The 21,503-nt window shown below is 37.3% G+C and overlaps 1 protein-coding gene and 1 pseudogene across 1 annotated transcript in view; one reads left to right on the top strand and one right to left on the bottom strand.

The window, feature by feature from the left end:
- Positions 1-12,411, top strand: part of WDR64 (WD repeat domain 64) — a 107,606-nt gene extending 95,195 nt beyond the window's left edge. Inside the window, exons 24-28 of the mRNA XM_036235353.1 lie at positions 4,165-4,353; positions 5,192-5,297; positions 8,011-8,091; positions 8,890-9,003; positions 12,031-12,411. Of these exons, the coding sequence (XP_036091246.1) occupies positions 4,165-4,353; positions 5,192-5,297; positions 8,011-8,091; positions 8,890-9,003; positions 12,031-12,114 (574 nt within the window). The 3' untranslated portion in view covers positions 12,115-12,411. The remainder of the gene's footprint in view (positions 1-4,164; positions 4,354-5,191; positions 5,298-8,010; positions 8,092-8,889; positions 9,004-12,030) is intronic.
- On the bottom strand, positions 7,066-7,184 carry LOC118613515 (annotated as a pseudogene).
- Positions 12,412-21,503: the final 9,092 nt, after the last annotated feature.

Raw genomic sequence — 21,503 nt, 5'->3', positions numbered from 1 at the left:
GCAGGACAGGGGGAAGGACAGGGATGATGGCTATCGATATAGTTTTCTGGTCACTGTGGCTGAGCCCCTAGACGCACAAACATGGTAATAGCAGAAGAGTCAGGATGAGGGCCCCTCATCATGACCGACAGAGGGTAAGAGGGGCAGTAGCAGTGTCAGTGCCCCAGAATCTGGCTTCCTCCCCTGATTTCAGTGGAGCCCAGCGGCATCAACAGGCACCAGTGGCCATAGGGAACCAGATAGCGCCATGGCAGTCTCACGAACCTGGGTGTCCCCAACCTGCCACATCCCCACACCATGGTGGTGGTACCTCAAAATCAAGTGACATGGACACAGCTGAGGCACCCACCATAGTAAATGATGACTGTCATGATTCCCAGCCACAACCCCCACCATAGCAATAACCCTCATGAGCACAGCAGTAATTCTCCACTACAATAAACACTCACAGCAATGATTCCCCACCATGATAAACAACCACAGCAATGATTCCCCACCACGATAAATACCCACAGCAATGATTCCTCCACCACAATAAACGCCACAGCAATGATTCTCCACTACAACTCCAGAGTAGCACAGGTGAGAGAAAACAAAAACTTGCACTAGAGCAACATCAAATGGAAAACAAAGGAAAGACCTCTAAATATAAACCTGTTGAATTGTTAAAATCAAATGGTACCTAAATAAGAAAAGCATTCACTACTTTAAATTTGCCAGCAGAGGTACAATCCATCAAGCATCACAAACAACCAAGATAACATGATAACACAGAAAGAAAGTGATAATTCTCTGGAAACCAAACTCAAAGTTATAGAAATATGTTGTCTAAATGATAGAGAGTTAAAAATAACAGTCAAGAAGAAACTCCACAAGATGCAAGAAAATGCATACAGGCAGTTCAATGAGCTCAGGAATCAAATTAATGAACAAAAAGTATTTTACCAAAGACATTGAAACTTAAACAAAATATATCCTGTAGCTTAAGAACACAATAAATGAGATGAAGAATGTATTAGAAAGCACTGGAAATAAAGCAGATCGTATGGAAGAGAGAATTACTGAGGTAGAAGGTAGAAATCTTGAAATAATTCAGGTGGGAGAGGAGTGAGAACTAAGATTGTAGAGAAATGAAAGAACTCTACAAAAACAAGCTAACTCCATTAGAAAGAGCAACATGAGGATAATGGGCACCCCAGAAGGAGAAGAGAGAGAAGGAACAGAGAGCCTATTTAAAAAATGATTAGAAATCTCATATCTAGAGAATGAACTGGACATTCAAGTACTGCGAGGTAACAGAACACCTAATTATCTCAAAGAAAGAAGACCTTTCAAAGACATGTTATATTAAAATTGCCAAAAGTTAATGATAAAGAAAGAATTCTCAAGGCTGTCAAGGTGAGGGGGGATAATAAGCTACAAAGGAAACCTCATGAGGTTATCACTAGATTTCTCAGCAGAAACTTCTCAGGCCAGGAGAAAACAAAATGATATATTTGAAAGAAAGAAACCATCAGTCAATAATAACATGCCTAGCAAAGATTTTCATCAGATAAGAAAGAGAAATAAAGGCCTTCCCAGACAAAATAAAGCTGAGGGAATGTAATCACAAGACCTGCATTATTCCAGACAAAATAAACCTTACGTGAAGGCTATAACAAGAGACAAAGAAGGACCCGGGAATTCCACTTATTGGTACTTATCCAAGGAAACTCAAAACACTAAGTTAAAAAGACATATGCATTCTTCATATGTTTATTATAGCATTATTTACAGTAGCCAAGATATGGAAGCAATCTAAGAGTTTATCAATAGGTGGATGTATAAAAAGATAGGTACATATATGCAATGGAATATTATTCAGACATAAAAAAAGGTCCAACATGGATGGACCTAGAAGATATTATGCTAAGTGATAGAAGTCAGAGAAAAACAAATACTATATGACTTCACTTATACATGGAATTGAAAAAATGAAAGAAACAAACAAACAAAAGAGAAACAAACTCAAAGATACTGAGAACATTTTGATGGTTGCCAGATGGGAAGGGGGTTGAAGGGTGGAGTGAAAAAGGAGAAGGGATTGTGAAGTACAAATTGGTAGTTGAAAAGTAGTCATGGGGGTGTAAAGTACAGCACAGGGAATATAGTCAACAATATTGTAATAACTGTACGGAGTAGATCGGTACTGGGTTTATTGGGATGATCACTTCATAAGTTGTATAGATATCTAACCACTATGTTGTGCACTTGAAACTAATATAATTTTGTATATCAACTGTAATTGAAAAATAAAAAAATATATTTTAAAAAAGAATGACTTCCAGCATATGCAATTAGGTGAATATTGGTGTCATTCATTAAGAGAGGAGTCACTAAAAGAGAAAAATGTTTAGAACATGGATGAATGAAGAAGAACTTTTAGAAATGTTAATTCAAAGTGAATCTGTAGGGTCAAGGTCCTATGTGGAGCAAAGAGAGCTGCTTCTTTTGTCAAAAAGGGGTTCTGCTGTTTTATCAGTAGGAAAAATGAAGAATATGACATTTCATTATTATAGGTGCTCTTCAGAACTCTGTCCCTTGGGTCTCTGCTCCAACTTATTTTCAGCTACCTGTCCTCAGAATTGTTAACTGGGGATTGGAGCGCGCGCGCGCGCGCACACACACACATACACACACATCATTTGCATGCTCACCTGTGTTATAAGCAGTCCCTGCTCAAACCAGTGACCCTTAACACGGGGAAATTGCTTTTATGATTCTTTCAAGTGAAGATCTTCCTAGAAACTTGGTTCAAAAAGCCCAGCTCTATTCATAGCTATCTCAGAATACACTTCTCTTTACAACTAAACCGCATTCTTTTGCTAATACTAGCTGCCACTTTCTAAAGGAAGAGGTGGTTTTAACACTCTAAATTTGTCAAAAAGATTATAATTTTATAATATGAAAAAAATAATGGCTTAGCTCTGGGACAGAGGATAGAAGCGGCTCAGAATTCATATCTGAGGCCCAGGAAATTCACATCAGGCTAAGAGGTAGGATCAGTGATCTGAGAGAGTTCTACGTGGAACAGGAAATGCCACAAAAAAAGGAAACTAAAGTTACTTCAATCTTTGCCTACAATAGAATGAGCTTAGAGTTGTCCTGAAGTTAGTCCCTTGCCCCTCTAACTTCTGTGTGGAAAGGATTGGTCCATTTCACTTTAGGTCTGGCAAGGCCATGATGTTTACGTTAGGGAATGCAAATACATAAGGGATGTATGTTACATTCTCAGAACACTGTCAAGTGTGAGGAGTCCCGACGGGATACCTCTGCTCTGCCTCCTCTTCAGTGCCTACTGCTTGGATCTGAGATACCACTTGGACTTTGTGCAGTCTGCTTTGAGTTCATTTAGCTTATCCTCCCTCTGGGTCATTGCAGCAGGCATATGATGATTATTTCCATCATTTGCTACACTGAGGTTGAACTCAAGACATAAAAGGAGGATCTTCCAAATACTGTTTTATCTTTCCATGTGACATAAGGCAAACACTCCTGCTAATAACAATTCCGTATTACTTTAAACCACTTGGGCTATTTAAAGGGTCCCCCTGGAGTGAATTGATGGTAAAATAATGCATATGAATAAAGAGCCACTTCTTTTACCATCCTATTGCAGAACTCAGTTTTAAAAATTAGTATGTTATTTCTACAATAGTAGGAATTGTAGATGGAGATTGAGGATTTTGATAACAGTAAAAGCATCAGTAAGTATCTCCTACCACAAGTTCTGCTGATGCTGATACAGTAAGTAAACAGCTGAGATATAGCCCATTCTAAAACCTAATTCAGCTAATATACTGTCAGTCAACATGTATTCTGATTAACTTAATTAAATTAACTAAATGAGCTGCGTTATTTGGGGGGGGGGAAGCTGTTCTTTATTTTCTGGCTTAATGAAAGGATATCATAAGTACAGATTCAAATTGACTTTCCAAAAATTGTTGTACATTAGAATTCTAACTGATAAAATGTTTATGTTATGATTAGCTCCATACATTTAATAGGAAGAGTCCCAGACTCAAGTTTAGTATCCCTGATGGACCAGTGAAAAGCTAATCATTAGCAAAAGAACTTCCACGGAATCCCTGTTGCTTTATTCTCCCTACCTTTGCCTTTCCCCAGGCTCTGGCATGCCCAAAATGGTCATTATTGTGGATATTTTGGACAGCAAAGATTCTTTGAAATATCACAGACAAGCGATTTCATTTTGCCTTGTGATGTTAATGAATACCCCATAGAAATAAAAGAAGAAAGCAAGTACACAGAGAAGAAGCAAAAATACGAATATCCTCTGGTATTTGACCGGCAAAGGTAAGATCATTGGGTTTGCTGCAGATGGCAGACAAGAATTAAGCTATTGTGATACTGTAACACTGTGCAGGACATGTAGAATTCGAAAGTGGAAAGCCTGAAACTCTTCAACGACTTTTCAATCCAATGGAAGAGTGCATAAAAATCTATAATTCAGTATAATAGTACTGCAAAGAACACCAATTCTTAAGATAGTTCCAGAAGGACAAACAGGATTTAATCAAAGAAGACCAAAGAGGCAATTGCCTAAGCAAAGGCGCAAAATAATGAAAGACTATTACAGTCTTTCAAAGCTTGGGGTCAGGGAGCAAGTAGGGAAGATGTGATAGATAAAGCAAGAATGTTTTCACCTTATAAGTAAATAATTATGTCTTGTCTGTAGAAAAATGGGCCTTCTTCTGTAGACATACTCCATCTTAGGATATACTGCTTATTTTTTAAAATATTTTTAATGCTTAGTTATGACTTTTTAACTATATACATAAGTAAGTTTTAACTATAGTAGAAGCTATCTTGAGTCACACAAATATCAAGCATTGGTTTTTAACCTAAGGTTTCCTCATCCCTACTGTACAGGTTTTTCCAATGGTTATTAATGAATTTAACTCCATGGAATGTTCAAGTTTAATAGAAATCTCTTTGGCTTCCCTGGAGGGATATCTGGGGAGCCAAACAGAGTAAGACTTAAGTGCAGAGGTAGCATCATTAGGGCTGATGCTTTGGAAGCCAGAGAACTTGGGGACTCAGAGAATAAAGAATGTAATGGGTGCTGGTTTGGTAGGAAGAGAATTAAAGATACATGTATGTACTAACAGTTTTCCTGCATCTTCATACTCAGATGGAGGAAAATGAGCTCGATGTCTTTGCTTTTCAAACGTATATCTCCCAAGGCCTTCGAAGTGGAACATGATTTCAAATTTTTCGAGTCTCTTTCTTCTCCAAAGGTAGCTTTAAAAAACAAATAAAACACTTTACTTTTGTTTTTTCTGAACTTAGATATGTACATTTTATTAATTTTCTATTGCTGCCATTATGTTGCATCTCCCCAACCAGTCGTTTGTGGTCACATGACTTTGACACACTAGGAAGGAGTCTCTGCTTTTAAGGATTCTCATGATTAGATTGGGCCCACCTGGATACTCCATCTCAACGTTCTTAACCTTGATTACATCCGAAAAGTCTCTTTTGCCTAGTGAAGCAATATATTCACAAGTTAGGGGTGGAGGGGTAGGGTGTGGACATCTTTGGTTGTCATTATTTTACTCATCACAAACTGACATACTTTTCTTCAGTGCAGAATTAGGAGAGAGAGGCATATTGTTATTCATTCTATTTCTAAAATTTCTAAAGAATGAATATAGCATGAGTCTTTAGGCTAAGTTCTGGCATTAATCAGCTAAAATTGATTTCCTCAAGATCTTTCACAAAATAAACCAAACTTACCTTTCTAAATTTACTTCCCATTACTAACCTACAGTTGTCCACCCTCTACAAATAGCTGTGGTTTCCCTGAGCATTCCTCTCTTTTACCCCTAGAGTTCACTTGGGTGGGCCATCCTTGCCATATCCATGACCTATATCTGTCAAAGTTCATGTTACTTTTCTAACTACCTTTATAACTGGCAAAGGATTAGTATCTAGAATAGGAAAAGAACTAAAAATCAGTAAATATAAAAGACAATCCAATTTTAAGGCAGGTCAAATACTTGATAGACACTTCACAAAAGAAAAACGAAGTCTAATAAACACATGAAAAGATGCTCAACCTCATTAACAAACATGGAAATTCACATCAGTAGTATAATGAGATACAATTTTATACCCACCAGATTGGCAAATATCAAATAGTCTGACAATATCATGGGTCAGTATGCATTTGGCACAATCAGAACACTGATCTCCTGGTGAAAGTTGTGTAAGTTGGTAGAACCACTTTGGAAAACAATGTGGTATTATCCAGTAAAGTTGAAAATTTACTAAATAAAAACCCTGGGGAAATTCTTGAACACGTGCTTAGGAGGCAGGTATAAGAATGCTGAGAACAATATTGTTTGTAATAGCAAAATCCTGAAGGTAGCCTAAATGTTCATCAACAGTATAATTGGTATATCAATTATGGCCTATTTATAAATTGTAACACTATGGAACAGTGAAAATAAATGAGTTAGAATAACACTCACCTACATGAATGAATGTTTGAAGCATACTGTCCTATCGAATGAGGAAAGTTTTACATAAGAAAATATACATAATGAATTTATTTATATGAAAGGCAAGAAGAGGTAAAACTAAATAAAATGTTATTTTGCTTTTATATTGCATTTAAGGCAAAACTATATAAATAAAAGCAAAAGAAATAAAAGCACAGAAGTCAGGATAGTCATTAATCTGAGGGCTGGTGAGGCTGAGGCCAGAGGATGGTGCGCTGAGAATCTTGAAGTGGAGGGCGTTACTTCAACGTAAAACAGAGCAGCAAGTCCATGAAAATGTATTATGTCATAATTCATTTACAGTGTCACCTTCATATTTAATAAATATTTAACACTTTCCAATTAAGTAATTTTCAAGAAGGAGCGTGACAAGCAGAACAGGCATGAGATATGGAATGTAACAGAATTAGGATTAATCTTAGATAAATTATTTATTTATTTTTTAGGTGAGGCAACCTTTGGTTGACCTCACAGCTTACAATCCCTTATTTTTTATTTGTTATGCCTATAGCACCTGGTGTTCCTGGGTGGTCTCCCATCCAAGTACTAACCAAGCCCTACCCTGCTTAGCTTCCAAGATCAGATGGGATAGAGCTTGTTCAGGGTGGCATGGCTGTAGACTTAGATAAATTATTTTATCTCTTTCCTTATGTGAAAAGCCCCTGTAGAATTGTTGTGAGAAATGAGAAAACGTACACCAGGTGCATTGTAGACACTCGGTAAATGTTAATTCCGCTTTCCTTGAAGACCCCAATCTCTTCCTGCTATATGTCTCAAATATGTTCACGTACCATGATCTACACTGAATTAAAACTATTTCTATGCTGACTTTCACATCCCACCACTAAATCATAAGCTCTTCATGGGCAATGATACATGCATAGCCATATAACGGATACTCTATTTTGTTGAATAGGATTGAAATAGTACCATCTGAAAATAAAGATTAGTATTCACCTTTAATATTCTCTTTTAATTTTAATATAAATAATTTTTTAAAAACAAGTTTTTAACTGAAACAAATAAATTTGGGGAAATCTCTAGAAAGGTTTTAAAGCTCTTGAAACAAATACCCCAAATATTGCAAGGCATGGCCTCTTCGTATCACGTCTTAAATACCTTTCACTTAGGAATCTCTGATTTTACCAGCAATCTTGTTTTGCCCATTCCTTTCTATTCTCAATTATGTAATATTTACCTATTCACCTTTTTATGCTAATTGATTTTTGACATGTTATCAATAATAATACAATGGTAATAATTATTATATTTGAGTAGCAGCCTTACCATATACATTATCTCATTTGATCCTTATAATAGTCAATGGAGCAAAAATTTGCCTAAGGTCATGCAGCTAATAATTGGCAGAGCCAGAATTTGAACCTAAGACTTTTATTGCTTATGGAATGTGTTCTTTTCATTAAACATTCCCTCTTCTGTTTTACAGCTTCGAAGACATGCCTTGGAAGGTTTCATGACTGAAAACAAGGAAGCAGGGATTATTTTTGGTTCTCTGCCTATATATAAGGTGCATTGAACATTTCTAGACTAGAATGGTTAAAGAATAATAAGGAATCTGACATCTCCTTCCTGACCCTGGCTTATCAAGCAAGGTTGGAGGAAATCACATAACTAAGCTGACTGATGCTTCCATAAACATGCAGAGAAGTCTTCAGTTCTGTGTATCAATGACCTTGATCACGTGTCTCTGGCATTCCACATTGAATGGTACTATAGGAAAATATTTCAAAATTTATCACCTACATGATAAAATTCAAATGCTTTTAGCCTGGCATACAACACATTCATGATCTGGCCTCTGCATAACCTCATTCCTGCCACATTATACACTATACTCCGGCAATGCCAAATTACTTGCTATTCCTTACGCATCACTATTCTTCCCTCTTCTGCGGCTTTGCCTGTGTTGCCCCTCAGCTTAGAATTTGTCTACCCCTTCTTTTCCTCTAAATTCTTACTCATCCTTCAAATCTCCACTCCAGATAATCTCTGTTAAATTAAAGAACTCAATAACTAGTCAAGAATAACAAACTGTAGATGAAATATTTTGAGTTCATCTTAAATTATTATTTCTTAAAATGTTATTTTTCCTTCCCAAGAACACGCTCATTGTAATAAGTATCAAACACTTAGGCTACAGATGATGCTATGGGTGAAGTATTAAAAATCGATAGTGGGCAGCTGGGAAGGGGAGTGTGTTTTAAAGCAATTGGAACATCTCACTCCCTATCACCCGCCCCTGAATTCACATTATAGAAGTAATCACTTTAGTTTGTCTTACAAACTCTTTATTAATGGCTTCTAGGTACCAAGCCCCACTAGTCTAAGATTCCTCCCACTCATTGGTTCAGATGTACAAAGGGAGTCTTCAGATGGCATTCCAGGAAAGAAGAAGGGAGGTCATGTTCAACATGAAAGAGTAAGTTGGTACTTAGAATTCCATGGTATATCCCATTTCTGTTTGGATTGTTAGTTATTCTGTTCCCAGAAATATTCTGGGCTTAAAATGATCTCAGTTCATTCTCTTTTTATAAATATTCCAGGATGCATGTGTTTTAGCTCAGTGAGCTGGAAATCACGAATTTGCTAGACAGAGAGGAAAACCAAACAGGGCCTCTGAGCCTGACAAATAAACTTATTAGAGCTAATTTAAGACTTAGGCTTATCAACTAGTTTTAAAGCTCAGGCAAAATAATATAGCATATCTGAGAGCTATATAACCATCCTTACTTTTTAATCTTATTGTACTTACAGAATGAGGTCATGGCATCACGTAGTTTGTGGCTTACCAGACAAGTCAAGGAGAATTTTTCCCATGTATTAATAGGAATAACTAACATATAATTCTTTTCAGTTTACATAGTGTTTTTATAAATGATTCCTTTGATTTTCACAATAATTACAAAGAAAATGTTATGCCTATCTTAGAACTGGGAAAAATGGAGCCTAAAGGGAGTTCGAGTGACTTGCCAAAGATAACATAAGAATTAAGTGATAAGCTGAGATGTACTCTGACTCCAAATTTCACGCTTATTCTATTAAACCATTCGACCTAAAAAACTCAAACCCTATCACTCTTCTACTAGTTCTAGGATGTTTATATGGACCCAACTTAACCTCTAGCCATTCGTTTAATCATTAAAACAGATCAAACATAAAGATGAAGATCTAACATGTGGTAATTTTTATAAGCAATGCAATGAAGTCAGACTAAAAACAGAAAGGAGATAGTTCTCACTGTCTACACCTAATTGAATAACAGATAACAAATAAAACAACAATAACAACAACGAAGAGCTGCTTTATTTAATATAGAAAACTTGGCCATAATTTTGTTAGCTTGTGTACTTAATGAAAATATGAACGATTCTTGTTCATCAGTTCTACCAATTATTTGAGTGAGAATTATTGGCAATAGAAGAGTTTTTATAAAAATAATATCATTTGCTTTTAATTTTTTTGTCATAGATAAAACATTGCTATAAATAATCCAAAACTAACAGGAATCAAGAGTATTTGTTTTGAGCTTTATAATTCATATATTTTATGCCCCATATTTGCATTATTTGTTTTGCTTAATTTGATATTAAATATAACTTGCATTTTCTAAGTACTGTTAAAAAGAAACAGACCCAAAATTGGAATCACTTACACTAAGGCCCTTGGACCTTTGGAATGTTTGAACTGAGCAAAAATACTTTTGGACTGAGCCAAACCAACACTGTATTTTAAATGACTTTTTAAAGCTGACAGAAATACTGACTACAGGACAAAAAAGCGAAGAGTTCTTTAGAATTAGCACCACCGGGCATAGCTAAAGAATAATGTAGTTTGTTAGCACCAATAGAAATTCTTTCCTTCTGTCCATGTCACTGTCTCCTTCCCTTTCTCACAACTCCCTTTGGCCTCCTAATCGCAACACCGTTTGGGTTTCTGCCTGAATCAGTGCTTCCAGAATAGCTATTCTTTTTGACCTCAAATAAGTACTTGCTGCCTCTCACTCTGGTCTTTTACTTTTAGGTTAACAAAACTATAACTGAGGGATATTGCTAATGATAGCAGCTAACATTTATTTTTCAGTTAGTGCACTGGGCACAACCCTGAACTTTGACATGCACTCTTTCACTTAATCATCACAGCACTTCGAGGCAGTCATGATTATCATCCCCGTTTTACAACAGAAAACTGGCACACAGAGGAGAAGTAATTTATCTAAGATCCCAAAGGAAGTAGATAGAAGAGCTCAGGTTTAAACCTAGCAGTTTGATTTCAGAGCCTGCACACTTAGATACGATGCAATGTAATTCAGAGGTAGGCAAGCTGCTGGACCTCTCCTGGTCAGAATGAACATACGAGAGTTTACAAGTAATGAACAAATAATGGGGGGACCCTTCCCTTCCCATCGGTCTCCATCCCCTCTCCCTGGTTAATTTTCCTTCATGGTTCCTGTCACTACCGGAGATTATGTTATATAAGAATTCATTTTTTTTTTTTTCTGATTTATCTCACTGGAAAACAAGATCCATGAAGGTGGGAATTTTGACTAATTTTCTGTTGGAATTCCAGTGTGTAGAACAGACTGACACATAAGTGACGCTCAAAGAACATTAGTTGAAAGAAAGAATAAATGAGTTAGAAGAAGGAAGAGAAGGGAAAAAACAAATACGAAATTAAGGAAAGATCAATGCAGCTTAAGAAGTTGCTTTGGCTCTTTGGCAGCTTGAGCTAGGGAACTAAGTCTCCCACCTTGTCTTAGAGAGAAAGAGGAGCAGTCACGTGACCTATAAGTGTCCAAGTCTAAGGGATTTTTAGGTGGCTGAACTTTGACCTTCAGGTTCTTTCTGTATTCTTCTTTACTTTATAACTCTCTACATTTCCTCTTCCCTTTTTCTTTTTTCTCTCTTCTTCCTTATAATAGACCATAAGATCAAATTGATGCATACTGTAAATATTGGCTGAATATTATTGACAAACCAGACACTGCTTGTTCTGAATTTAAACCAAATGAATTTAACATTTTCTATGTCTTCCAAAAATATCCAATTCAAAATAACATTTCTCATTTGTGCAATTTCATCATCAATGGACTCTGATGATATTAATATAAAATACCTCTATGCCTTACAACAACCTAGCAAGCTTCTGTTTTGTTTTGTTTTGTTTTGTTTTAACCAATCCTTTACAGATTGGGCAGTCAGGTCCCAGAATGAATAAGCACCCAGTCAAGTAGTTCCAAAGCTCCTGCTCTTCTACCCACACCCTTCTGGAGCCCCACCTCCTGTTTTTAACATATTTTAACCCTAGAGGCACACAGGACAATTAAGTAAATAACTATATTTCTAGGAGGATTAAAATATCTGCAAAAATTAGTGGTGCACCTTCACTCTAGAAAATCGTGTTTGTCATGAAATGCCTGTTATTAACTGCCATGTCTTCTATTTCACAGACACAACGGAGGAGAAGTCTGAGAAAACATTTAGTCCCACAGATAAATTTGGCTTCTTCCTTCTTCCCAGCCATTGCCAAGTAAGAGAGAAAATTCAGAAGTGGCTGCTGTGGCCTGAGCTGCACATGAAATGGCAAGGTCTAAATGATGCTCCAGTCTTTATTTCAGGATGAAAGTGAGGGTCCACCAGACACTGTCATTCATCTCTGTATCCTCAGGCCATACTATCAATGGTGAAGATTGTTCGGAGAGCTTAGGTGGCCTCAGCTCTGAAACCAAGCAAGCAGCCAGCAGCCAGGTGGCCAACTTCTTTCATACATTGAAATCCACTTTAGGAATAGGCAATGTCTCGTTTACTGTCAGCAAAATGACAAAAGAAGCAAAATTAATAACATAAGTAGATCTAAAATAATATGGTCATAAATAGCTTCCCACCTCCCTACATTGTTCACCCTAATTCATAATCAGAATTATTATTCAAATGCATGCAGTAAAAGGCAAATTCCTTGTGTGTCATGCTATGTGGTATACAGATAATTATTATTAAAAGAAAAATGTTCCTGTTAAGCTTCTAGCTATTTGTCTTTTTTATTTAGGAAAATTTCATATGGAAGAAAATGTTCAGAGTTTCTTAGATTGTCAGAAGTTATTTACATTTAGTCCAGAAATGACTCCAGATAAATAGAATTTGAATGATTATCTGAACTTTCTTGGGTTTATTGTTTATTCTTTTATTAATCGATTTTGATATTTTGACCAAATGATTAATTTCACTCATGGAAACTCATGTAAAAAATGAAAGCATATAAATTTGCACAATAATAAATGATTTTTAGTAAGTAAAACATTAGGAAAGTATCAGAATTGAAGCTTACTGATTGGCTGACGTAGGCCTCTTTGAGAAATTATTCAGAACTCTGAGTAATAAAAGCATCCACACATCAAGGGTTAGTCTGCGTTCCCCAAAGCACCAGGCCACTTGGTGAGAAAATACTACAGCCCCTTAGCATTTGATTTTTCCTTTCCATTCTGGGAAGAGTTCTATAATTCTTAAAATCTCAGCAACTTTAGAAAACTAAGGAAAGTTTTTATTCATATAAACTTTATTTACATATTTCTTTTTATGTTTATTTCTTGCCATGTACTAATTTTTGTTGCTCACAGGAATGTGATCATTTCTCCTAATTTTCTTTTTATTTTAACTTTTTTCTTCATGTATTTTGATTATATAAGAAACTAAAGTTCCAAGAGAAAATATTATATTAAAGTTTTTTTATTTATTAAAATAATTTGTATAATTTACTCCAATGAAAAAAGAGACTTTAGAAAAAATGGAGTATAGTTATGGAAAATTAGCAAGTAAGCCAGAGATTTTTTTTTATTATTGGAAGTATAATTGATGTATAACATTATATTAGTTTTATAATATCAAAACATAATGATTTTATATTAATATGTATTGTGAAATAATCACCACAATAAGTCTAGTTAACATGTATCACCATATATAGTTACAAATTTTTTCTTGTGATGTGAACTTTTATAATCTATTCTCTTAGCAACTTTCAAATATGCAATACAGTGTTAACTATAGTCACCATGCTATACATTACACCCCATGACTTATTTATTTTATTACTAAAGTTTATAAAACCTCACACATTTTGCCCCAAAGGATTTTTTTTTAATTTTAAGAGTAAAAAGGAAAATTTCCAAGGAGTTTATGAAAATGATTTCATATCGTACCTTTTAATCTCAGTTATAAAAGAAGGTAATTTCACCTGGGGCATAGATTTCCTAAAACAAGACAATACTGAATACCCTGCCACGCTCTTAAGCCCTTTACTGAGGCATTTGAGGCCCTAAATTAGTATCCCCCTACCTCTGAGTGATCAATAACCTCAAATACCTCTTAACAGAAATATGTAATTTCTTGCCCCTCTTAGGATTTAAAAAAAAAAATATTTCAGCATTTTTGCACATTATGTAATAAATAATTTTATTTTAGTCAGTCTACTGTTAAGAATGGCATTATAACTAATTATGTAATTATAACTTTAATGACACACATAACATGTAGACAATTTTGTCTTTTCCCCTCATTTATCAAATGAAGGGGCCAATTGAATAAATTATTTAAGAAAAGGTTTGGCTTGACAAGTTAAGACTATTTTCTTACATTATTTTTTTGGTGCGGTGTTAAACTGTTTTCTAAAACAGAGAGAAAATGTTTTTGGCAATCGAGTGTCTGCGTTGTGGGAGTCAGGGGCAGGGTCCTTGGACCCCCACGAAAGATTTGCATGGAGCTCCAATGCGCAGAGAATAATGACAGAGTGGACAAAATATACCAAAGCGGAAGTGATTTTATTAAGTAATGCAGGCAAAGTAAACTTTGTGGAAAGTCCAAGTGGGAAGCTCAGTAAAAATCAAGTGCACTGAGACAATAGGGCTCTGAGTTTTTACGGGCCATAGTTTCTCTGTTCTCCTTTGCCCCTCCCACCTCCAGCGGGCCGCGAACCCCCAGCTTCTCCCTCTGAACCTCCCACTCCCGGCCTGGGCATGCACAGCGTGTGCCCCTAGACCAATATTCCCTAGATGTGCTTTCACAATAAAGATTTAAGCTAATTAAATTACACATTATGGCCAAAATAGACCAAAACTGCTATCAGGACCTGATGTTTAGAATTATTGCAGTTTACACCTTGAAAAATAGTTTCTCATGTAACTTTCATGTTTTATTTCGAAATAATGAGCTATAAGAGAAAGGTTCAGGCTTCTAATTACAGGTTGTTTTCTAAAAAATAAACACAATGTAGGTGTGTATAGGTTTATTTCTAATTAAAAAAAAGCCAAATTAGTTATAATCGTCACTAAAATTTTTTCTTTAATTCTATTTTGAAGTATTGGCAACATATTGTATACTATTTAAGAAATTCAATCAAATGGATGTAATATATGAATTTAGTTATGAACTTGAAGACATATACTGAATTGAATTTTATCCTCATTGCCTCATTGCATTTCAACATCACTATTGGTTACAGTAACTGCCTTCAACCATTATCCATTAATGATTATAATTTTAACAAAATATGAAAATGAGTAAGATGAAAGTTGACTAGGATCGTTATCAAACTAATACGACTTCCATTAATTGCCACACATGTCTACACTGTAGATACTCAGGTCTCAAATGGTCCTATTCTAAGGAAGAGAGATACATAAAATATTAAATTGTTGAATTTTTAAAATAGGAAATTGAAACATAAAGCATTACTAGTTTAGTGACAGTAACTCTCTGGGACATTTCTGATAATTCATGGACATTCATTAACAACAAATTGAAAAATATTACCCTGAGAGGTCCAGTTGCAATCGAAATATTCAGCCTTATCACCTTGTACAGGTTAAATTTTAGTTAAAACCAGGCTACTCATTACTCTTCAACAGGCTCTAAACTCTCCCTTATTTTACTTTTCTCCTGTTTCTACCCGCCAAACATTTTCATTATCAAAACATTACCATCTATTAAGGTTGAGGAATTTTGCCTACTCTACAAAAATCTTTCTCTGTACTTGATCTCACCAGGAACAGGATCTCTCTAATTTGGCTTCCATATTTTTTTCCCTGAGCCTCCCTTGTAAAGTTTAACACATTTTACCTCGAATTACAGTTATTCGGGGGTACTTACATGTCAGTCCTGATTTTCATGATTCGGTGGCATTCCGGGTCCGAGATAGAGGCTTGGGAATGATAAACTTTAGTGTTAGAACATCGACAGATGTCAAGGAGGTCAATCAGAGAGTGTATGAGATAAAAAGAAAAGAGAACTAGGGACAGAACCCCAAGGAATAGCAACATTGAGAAGCAAAGAGAGACTTGCTTAGGAAATTCAGAAGAAAATTTGGTATTTAGAAGCCAAGACTTTTAAGGAAGAAATTATCAATGGTGTATAATTTGGCAATGCATTCAAGCAAAATGTCAAGTAGCTCTTTCAGTTTTGATATTTTTACTCAACTTCCTTGTGGCTCTGAGAATTTTGAGATAACTGGTATATATTACTCTTTCAAAAACAATACACTTTTGGCTGTTAAAATAGGATAGCTAGATATATAATTGTAGGAGGATATTTTCAAAATGCAAGGGGATCGAACATGTTTAAAACTGAGTTAAAAATGCAAAGCAAGAAACTGAAAATACAGGAGAGATCGCTATGATTTTTTTAAATTTAGTTTTAAGTATACAGTACATTGGTTAGACATCTATATAGTTCATAAACCGATCCCCTCTCACCCCAGTTACACCCTTCCTCCCCTGATCCTCCACCTGGCCAATGTATTAATGCTAACTGCATTCCCTATGCTGTGCTCCCCATCCCTGTGACCATGCATCAGCTACTAATTTAGCCCTTTACCCCATTCTCACAGGCCCCTAAACCTCTCTCCCCTCTGTCCATCACTAAATTGTCCACTATGTTTATGAGTCTGTTTTTGATTAGCTCTTTTTATTCCTTAGATTCTGTATATAAGAGAAATCATATAGTGTTTATCTTTCTCTGTCTGACTTAAATATCTTCTAAGTTCATCAAAGCAATATCTTTTTCCATCCCCTTCCTTTTCATATGTAGGAGTTTTGCTTTCTTATCCATTCAGCCACTCTATCTTTTGGTTGGAGCACTTAATTCTTTTCCATTTAAGGTACTTATTATAGGAATGTAGTGGTTACCATTCTTTATTCTTGTTTTTGATACATGTTTTTTCTTCTTAAAGAAGTCTCTTCAACATTTCCTGTAATACTGGCTTGGTGGTAATAAATTCCTTTAGCTTATTTCTGTCTAGGAAACTATCTGTCTTTCGACTTTAAATGATAGTTTTGCTGGATAAATTATTTTTGGTTTTAGATCCTGGGTCTTCATCCTGTCGAATATTTTTTGCCAAGCCCTTCTGTCCTGCATAGTTTCTTTTGAGAAATCAGCTGCCAGTCTTATGAGTATTTCTTTATAGATAATTATTTGTTTCTCTCTTGCTGCTTTTAATATTCTTTCTTTGTATTTAAACTTTGGTATTTTAATTATGATGTGTCTTGGTGTGGGCCTCTTTGGATCCCTGATTTGGAGAATTCTCTGAGCTTCCTGGGCTTTTACATACATTTCCTTTACCAGGTTAGGAAAGTTTTCCAAGATTATTTCTTCAAACAGCTTTGCAATATCTTGACTTTTCAGTTACACTGATCAGATGGATATTGGACCCTTAATAGTGTCCCATACCCTCCTTAAATTACTTTTATAGTCTTGGCATCTTTTTTCTTGCCATTCCAATCGAGTGTCCTTGGCTTTCCTGTCCTCTAGATAGAGCATGTTATCTTTTTCTTTATTCACTTTGTTTATTCCATTTAATATACTTCTCATATCAGATAATGTGTTCTTCATTTCAGACTGGTTCCCCTTTTATAATTTCCATTTCTATTTTTATGTTTTTTATCTCTTTGTTGAAGTTCTCACTGAATTTATCGACAGTTCCCAAAAGATCCTTGAACATCTTTATAACCAGTGTTTCGAACTCTGCATCTGTTAGATTATTTGACATCATTATATCTGGATCTCTGTTCTATTCTCTCATATAGTTTCTTCTTCTTTGTCTTCCCATTTTGGCTGCCTTTCTGTGTCTGTTTCTATGCACTAAGCAAAGCTCCTAAGTCTCCCGGTCTTATTAGTGTGGGTTTGTGAAGTAGGTGTCCGGTGGCACAGTCCTGAGAGGGGCTCAGCTGCAGGCCAAGTTTAGCCCAAGCCTCTGCCTCTCTGGGGCCACCTGTTAAGAATCAGAAAGCAATCCACACATGCTGTGCTTATAGTTGCCTCAAAAGACCACATCAGAAACCGAAGCCAGCTGCCTCCAGTGTGAGTCTAGGCATTGCTCAGCGAGGAACACCTGACTCATTGATACACCTGGAAGTGACTTGTGTGGGGCTCAAATTGGGGGAAACTGGGTTTCAGAGAACCCTCTGCATGGAGCAAACCTCTGTCATCCAGTTTGATGATGCCTCAGCTATGGTGGTGCTGTGTCCCGCACTGGACGGGGAGAGAGCTCAACAGGGAACAATGGATACTGCTGGTGCTTCTGTACAGAATAAGTCTCGCCTAGCCCTCACTCCAACAATATCTCCCTGTAAGTCCCTGGTGCCCCCTGCGCACAGCCCAATTGGCACTGATGCTCAGAGTGAGCAGGTCTGCTACCACGAAAATCAGCTTGCGGGCGCAACCCCTTTAAGAGGCTTCTGCCTCTGCCTCTGCCGCTGCCGTTGCAGGCTGATTTCCCGAACTTTTCTCTAGCTGCATGGCTTGTCCATCTAGATGTCAGGAGATTTTTCCCTGCTGCTGCTCCTCGTTTCCATCACAATTTCAATTTGGTTGCCAGAGAGATGAACGGAGCCTCTATCATCTACACCATTTTTTTTTCTCCCTCAGATATTTGTGATATTTAGTGGAGTAATATTTGCTCTAGACTATAGGCAGTATTCATCTTCTGTTGTGACAGAAAACAATTAGAAAAGAATGTGTGCAGATAGAGATGAATCAGTAGTTGCCACAGAAAATTGAGGGAGTTCCTGCCAATTTGTCTCAGTTTATCACATGAATAATAATAAAAACTAACATGTATTTAACATTATTTATCAAGCCCATGTTAAGCACTAGACATGGATTTTCTCATTGAATTTTTATAATGTAGTGATACTATTAATACCTACATTTACATATGAGAACACGGAGGCACAGAGAGGTTAAGTAATTTGCCCCAAACTAAATCTTCAGAAAGTAGAGAAGAATGAAAGTCAGGTCTATCTGATTTTCAGGTCTATCAGGCCCACGTTTTTAATTACTCATTACTGAACCTTCAGTGAAATAGAATCTAGGGCTTCAGTAGGTGGTTGGAAAAGAAAGGGAACTTGGATATTCCTGAAGAATGAGAGAGAGGACTGTCTAGATATGTCACAGACTGCTAGGAAGCAGTTAAGGTCCGTTTTTTAAAACATGAATTTGTAATGGTTCTATCTATAGAGTTATGTGATCTTGTCTATGGCTCTTGCAGAGATGGGACTTTCAGTGGTCTGCCAGGGGATTTATAGAACACCCGTGATGGAAGGACAAGAGGCAGGTGAAACTGCAGGGCATTATTTATGGTGAACCACGGGATGTAGACTGATAGAGAAGACAATGAAGCCAGAAGAATACTGGTAACTTGGGGAAAAGGGGAGCCAGGAGTGACTGAGTTAGTAGTAGCTTGTGGTCTGCTCAGAGCAGGTTAATGAAATTTAAGACTATAGAAGTGGAATGATTCTAAATAATAAACGAGAGTTAATGATCCTAAAGATTGCTAGGAGAAAGTAGAGGTAAAGTTTATTAAAACTGAATTCAGGAAACTGTAATGTTATGCATTAGATTAATTTCCCATGAGATATTAAAAATGCCCAGGGAGATGGTAAGACTGAATTTGAATGAAAACATCCTGAGCCAGAAGTTCACAATAAATATGGAGAAGTCCCAGAAGTTCAGTAAATTATGCTATTAAGAAGAAAAAAAGATGTTACAATAATAAAACACAAGCCTCAGAAGATCATTTTGTGTGAGAGTAAAGGAGTAATGATTTCAAAAAGACAAGGGAGAACAAGCCTAGAATATGTCCTTGTCACAACCTGACTTTAGGTTGTGGAAAGGACTAGCAAATAGGGCAGGAGTGTGGGGACAAACCAGATATAAAAAGCCCAGAATAGAACTAGGATAAGAGAATAAGTGAGGACAGATGACCGGAAGGACCTGGATATTGGTAGTAGTGGAGGTCGGAGGAATCAGAAATAAAGGAGTACTGGCCATGTAAAAATTAATCAACAGAAACCTTATTTAAAATAAAGAGGAGGCTAAAAGAGAATTCTCACACACGTCACTCAAAGTAAACTACCGACCCCAGGGAAAGGGGCTTACCTTGCCTCTCCAACGGGACATTACACTACTGTTTCAGCTGGGGGGCAGGGTGAGGGAGGATTCCTGCTTGTCAGTAACAGCTTAGCCCATGGGAGACCGCCATAACTCAGCCAGTGAAAAGTTACTATTTAAAAATTTCAGGTTTTTTCAATGGACTCTTTATTTACAACAGCCCCTCTCAGGTTTACGAGTTTCTTTCTCTCCTTTGTGTCTCACTTGCATGTTGGTCTCCATTACACTGCATACCTTGAATTATAATTCTTTGTTATTTTTGAATAAACCCATTTTGCTGGAAAACTGTATCTATTGTTAAAGGTCAACAGCCAGTCTCAGAATTCTGGGTCAAATATTCATAAAGATAATTTGAGGCTTCTGGTCAAGATAGTGGACTAGGTAAATTCTGTGCCTGCCACCTCTCACAACCACAGCAAAATTACAATTAAACTAAAAAAAAAGCCATCCTTAGGAGTCACCTGAGGTCTAGCTGAACAGCAAGGAACACACAGAAGAGGCCACTTCAAGACTGGTAGGAGGGCAGAGACATGAAGCAGGTTGGTCCCATGCCGACACGTGGCAGTTGAGAATCGGGTGAAACATCTTGGCTGAGGAGGTTCCCCTGAGGAGCGAGGGGTCCTGGCCCCATACCAGACTTCCTAGCCCAGGGTTCCAGCACCAGGGAGAAAAGTTCCCCACAACCTCTGGCTGTGAAAAACAGCTGTTATTGTAGTTGAGTGAGACGGAGGGCTCAGGAGTCACAAACATCCCTCTTAAAGGGCTCACACACAAGACTTACTGACGGACTCACTTGCTCTGAGCTCCAGAGCTGGGGCAGCAGCTCGAAAGGTGTCAGGGACATATGGGGAGGAATTGAATTGTCTGGCTTCAGGGTGAGGGCTTGAGGGGCAGCTTCCTCCCAGACTGAGGTGCTGGCAGAGGGCATTGTTCCTTTGTTGAACCCTCCTCTTACCCAGCATGTACAAGCAGGTGGTGCCATATCTGAGTCTCAGCATATCTCATACCTCTTGCTAAGCAGTCCCAAGCCTGAACTATAGTGGCAGCCAGCCTCAGTTTGCAGCTTGGCCTCTTAAGCCACTTTCAAGCCCAGCAGGTGTGGCAGCCATCTGTGGAATGCTTACTGGCTCATGCCAGGTGGCCCCAGGCAAGGCACAGGCTAAAGCTAAACTTGGCCTGCACAAGGCTCCTCCCAGGAAGCCCCAGCCTGCATGCCTGGTGGCTGGCTTTGGTCTGAGCCAGAACACCCACACGGGGTGGCATCTGAGGATGACACACCTAAAAGACAACTTAGCAGGCACTGGAGCCCTGCTAAAATAAATCTTGATCTGTAGCATCAGCTCCTGCACAACAACTCCTCCACTGGTCGTGGCCAGTCCTTACAACCAATCAGTGTAAGGGTCATTCCCTCCTATTTACTAGCAACCAAGGCTTAATGCATATATGGGACACACCTGGAGCACTTGGCTCAGATGACCTGGGAGAC

This window comes from Rousettus aegyptiacus, unplaced genomic scaffold (assembly GCF_014176215.1).
Source record: "Rousettus aegyptiacus isolate mRouAeg1 unplaced genomic scaffold, mRouAeg1.p scaffold_m13_p_18, whole genome shotgun sequence".
In the NCBI taxonomy this organism is placed as follows: domain Eukaryota; kingdom Metazoa; phylum Chordata; class Mammalia; order Chiroptera; family Pteropodidae; genus Rousettus; species Rousettus aegyptiacus.
The sequence above is the reverse complement of the archived record's forward strand: the minus strand, read 5'-3'. Positions and strand labels throughout refer to the sequence as shown.